Source organism: Chenopodium album, chromosome 10, assembly GCF_948465745.1.
Source record: "Chenopodium album chromosome 10, dcCheAlbu1.1, whole genome shotgun sequence".
NCBI lineage: Eukaryota > Viridiplantae > Streptophyta > Magnoliopsida > Caryophyllales > Amaranthaceae > Chenopodium > Chenopodium album.
Window position 1 is genome coordinate 57038205 of NC_137843.1, and position 4526 is coordinate 57042730.

Sequence of the window (4526 nt, forward strand, 5' to 3'; positions counted from 1 at the left end):
AATTTAGTATTTTCGTTAAAATTTACAGATTTGATGTTCTAATTTTCGATTTTAGTGTTCTGGAAAATTTTAGTGTTCTTATGCGATTTTTCGATTTTTTGCTTCAATTTTTTGCTGCGATTTTGTTTGATTATGTTTGCTGCGATTTTGTTCGATTTACTATATGATTTTGTTTGATTATGTTTGCTGCAATTTTAATTCTTATGATTTTGTTTGCTGCGATTTTGTTCGATTTTCGATAATGTTTGCTTTATGTTTGATTATGTTTGATTATGTTCGATTTTCATCAAGCATTTGTTTGTATTATGTTTGATTATGTGGAGTGCTTTTTTCTTTGATGTGGAATTTATTAAACTTAATTGCTTGGATTGAATTTATTTTTGCAGGTTCATTATATTAGGTTGACAATTATGGATGAACAAGCAAATAATGAAGCAGGTTTTTTTTTTTTTTTTTTTTTTTTATAACTTGGATGTTTTTATGTACAACATGTTCCAAAATCATAGAACATGGTTGAAAATTTTAGAACATGTGTGTATAAAATTAGAACATGTTGGTAGGAAAGCAAGGGAAAGTAATAAATGAGAATGTAGATGAGTGAAATTTGATAAATAATTTGGATCATTTGATAAATAATTTAGAACAAATGAGTAAAATTTTGGAACATGTTTTGATTTTTCTAATGGGATGTCTAAAATCATGTGTTCTAAATATTTGATCATGTGTTCTATAGTTTTAGTCTAATGTTCCAAATTATGCTGTAAATAATTAAGTAAACTTTAGTCTTAAATCTATGCTCTAAATAATGTCTTCTGTTCTGATTTAATCATGTGTTCGAAATACTAAATCATATGTTCTAAAATTTTATTCATTTGTTCTAAAATTTGTTTAACTTGTTAAAATTACTTTTGTGCAGAAATAATTAACAACGACGAACAACTTGATAATGTTTCTAATGCCAATGCAAGTGTGCCAGCTACTCCTACAGTAGTACCTATATTAACTCCCGGAGGAACAAAAGAATGGTTTCCTATGTGCCGCAATGAGTTAAAACCTGCAATAGGAATGAAATTTAATAGTGTTGATGAGGGTGTTGAATTTTATAAGTCATATGCACTTGCTGCTGGTTTTAACACTAGGAAGTCTACCAGTAAAAGGCATACAGAGAAAAAATTGGCATTCCAATATGTCTTATGCAACAAACAGGGTTTCAAGGAGAAGAAAAAGCCTATTGCGGAGAGTATTTTAAATGATAAAGAAGGACAAAGCAAGGAAGGCAAGATTTCAATAACAAGAAAAAGATTAGTCACTCGTGTTGGGTGCAGAGCTCTAATGGTTCTAAAACATTGTGAAGATGAAAAGTATATAGTGACACAGTTCCACGAAGGACATACTCATCCCCTCTACACACCAAGTTGTAATCTATTTCAAAAAGAAGGAAGAAAGATGAACATTTTGCACAAAAAAATGATTGTTGATAACTCTAAGGTAACTCTTTCATAAATTTTTACAGTGCGTTCTAAAATTTTACTCATATGTTCTAAAATATTATTCACATGTTCCAAAAGTTTCTTAATATGTTCTAAAACTTTTTTGTGCCTATAATAGGTGAATATTGGCCCTGTAAAAACTTTTCGAATCATGAAGGAAATACTTGGAGGTTATGATAATGTTGGAGCTTCCAAGCAAGATTTTAAAAATTTTCACAGAGATTTAAAAACATTTATTCAAGGTTCCGATGCTCAAATGTTTGTAGACAATTTCACAAAGAAAAAGTTGATGTGGAGTGCTTTTTTTTTTGAGTTTGAAGTTGATGATGATTCTTGTCTTTCTAGAGCTCTTTGGGCGGACCTTATTTGTAAAAAAAATTATGCTCTCTTCGGCGATATGATATCATTTGACACCACTTACCAAACTAACAGGTGATTCATATAATTCACGTGTCTTATTTTCTGAATTATGTTTTGAACATTCTAAAAATTGCTTCTACTGTTCTAAATTTTAAGTCTAATGTTCTAAATTATGTTTTATATGCTCATAAGATTTAGCAACTAACTTTTCATTCAAATGTTTGAATAGTGATTCTTATGTTCCAATTACAATTAAGTAAAATATTAATCTTGTGTTCTAAAATTTTAATCATATGTTCTAAATTTTTATTCACATGTTCTAAATTTTTATTCACATGTTCTAAAACGGTAGTGCTATATTTTGTATGTAATGAAATTTGATCTTCATGTTCTAAACAGGTACAACATGGTATTTACTCCTTTTACAGGAGTTGATCATCACAAGAGTTGTATCACTTTTGCGGCTGGTTTCATAGCAAAGGAAGATACTGAATCATTTGAGTGGCTTTTCAAAACATTTCTTAAGGCAATGGGCAATAATGAACCTAATTGTCTGATCACAGATCAAGATCCAGCTATGAAAATTGCTGTTAGTAGAGTGTTTCAAAAATCTGAACATCGATTCTGTATGTGGCATATAATGAAAAAGTTGCCAGATAAAGTAGGGCGAGCGATCACAAAGGAGGAAACAGGATTCCTGAAAAAAATATGTGCCTGTGTTTGGCATCTTGAAATTGAGCCGGCTGAGTTTGAAGAAAGGTGGAATAAGGTGATGGTTGAGTTTGAATTGGAAGTTAATGAGTGGTTGTGTTATATGTACGAGATAAGGGATAAGTGGATCCCGGCATATTTCAGAGATGTGTTCCTGGGAGGAATAATGCGTACCACGTCAAGATCAGAAAGTGAAAATAACTTTTTTTGCTCCTTTATCAATCCTCACGTGTCACTTGTTGAGTTTTACATGAGATATGGAGCTGCAATTGATGCCCAGAGACACACTCAAGGTCAAAACGACAATGATTCAAAGCACAAATACCCAGAGTGCAAGACACCACTAGGGATAGAAAAGTATGCCTCAACCATATACACTATTTCTGTTTTTTATGATTTCCAATATGAGGTAGAAATGGCTTGTTTTGCTTGTGGGTGTGAAGAGTTTAAGAGAGAAAATGGATTAGAAATTGCAAAAGTAAGTGAAGGGGGTCGGAGTAGAACATTTGATGTTGTGTTTAATCCGACTAACCAAGAGACAACATGTTCTTGCAAGTTGTTTTATAGGCAAGGCATTCCATGCAGGCACATGGTTTGGGTTTGGAAAGCAAAACGGTTTGAAATTATTCCTGAGCAATATATTCTAAACAGATGGACTACTATGGCAACGAAAAGACCAATATTTGACCTAGGAGGAAATCTGTTGGAACAATGTGCCAATATAATCGACAAGAAAAAGTTGTTGAATGAGTTGTGGTCAGAGATACATAATTGTGTTAGTTTGGCAGAAGGTGTCGATGAAGATATTAAAGACCTTGTGATTAATCTTCGAGGATTGAGGTTGGATTTGGAAGCTAAAAGAAATGCAAGAAGTAATGGTGAAAGGAATGCTACTAACAAAGAAAAAGACATAGAACTATTAATTGGAGCTAGTCTTCCAAGAGAAATATCTATCAAACCTCCAAAAATTTCGAAGAACAAAGGTACAGGAGTTCATTTGTCAAATGTTGAAACAAGATCTGTAGAGACTTCAAATGTTGAAACAAGATCTGTAGAGACTTCAAATAATGTTGAAACAAGATCTGTAGAGACTTCAAATAATGTTGAAACAAGATCTGGAAGTGGGAAAAGACTAAAGGGGGACAAAGAAAAGGCAGTAGAACAAAATCAGAAAAAAAAGAGGTTATGCAAAGGTTGTGGGGAATTGAGTCACCACGATATTCGAAATTGTCCAAAAAAAGTTAGATGATAGTTAATAATTTTGGAACATTTTTTTGAATTTGTGTATTGAATAACACTTTTTTCTATTATAGAAATGATTACAGTTTGGAACTTGTGAGTTTAATTTAGAACATATGTAATAAAATTTAGAACATATGTACTAAAATTTTATTACATATGACTAAAATTTTAGAATATATGAGTTATAATTAGTAATCATGTGTGGTGTATGGTTCTAATGCGATTTCAAAATTTTGATTTAGACCATATGATTAAAATTAATCACTTAAATTCTTAGTTCTTAAATAAATGAGTAATATTTTGACAATAGTATTTAGAGCATATGATTAAAACTTTAGAACATATGACTAAAAATTTAGAACATATGAATAAAAATTTAGAACATATGAAATTATAGAGCATATGACTAAATGTTTAGAACATATCACTAAAAATTTAGAACATATGAGTTATAATTAGTATTTTGATCACAAGAAAGACAAGTCAAGCTTATATATTCGAATACAACCTTTTAGATAAATAGGCTTACAATTTAAAGTACTATACAAAATTCTACAACTATTTCTAAAATTAGTAATCATGTGTGGTGTATGGTTCCAATGCGATTTCAAAATTTTGATTTAGACCATATGATTAAAATTAATCACTTAAAATCTTAGTTCTTAAATACATGAGTAATATTTTGACAATAGTATTTAGAGCATATGATTAAAACTTTAGAGC

General features: G+C 30.7%; 1 protein-coding gene across 1 annotated transcript; it reads left to right on the forward strand.

The window, feature by feature from the left end:
• Positions 1-1446: 1446 nt before the first annotated feature.
• On the forward strand, positions 1447-3810 carry LOC145565500 (protein FAR-RED IMPAIRED RESPONSE 1-like). Its single transcript, XM_081625480.1, has 4 exons — positions 1447-1488; positions 1609-1922; positions 2250-3560; positions 3684-3810. The coding sequence occupies exons 1-4, from the start codon at positions 1447-1449 to the stop codon at positions 3808-3810; spliced, it is 1794 nt and encodes a 597-aa protein (XP_081481606.1).
• Positions 3811-4526: the final 716 nt, after the last annotated feature.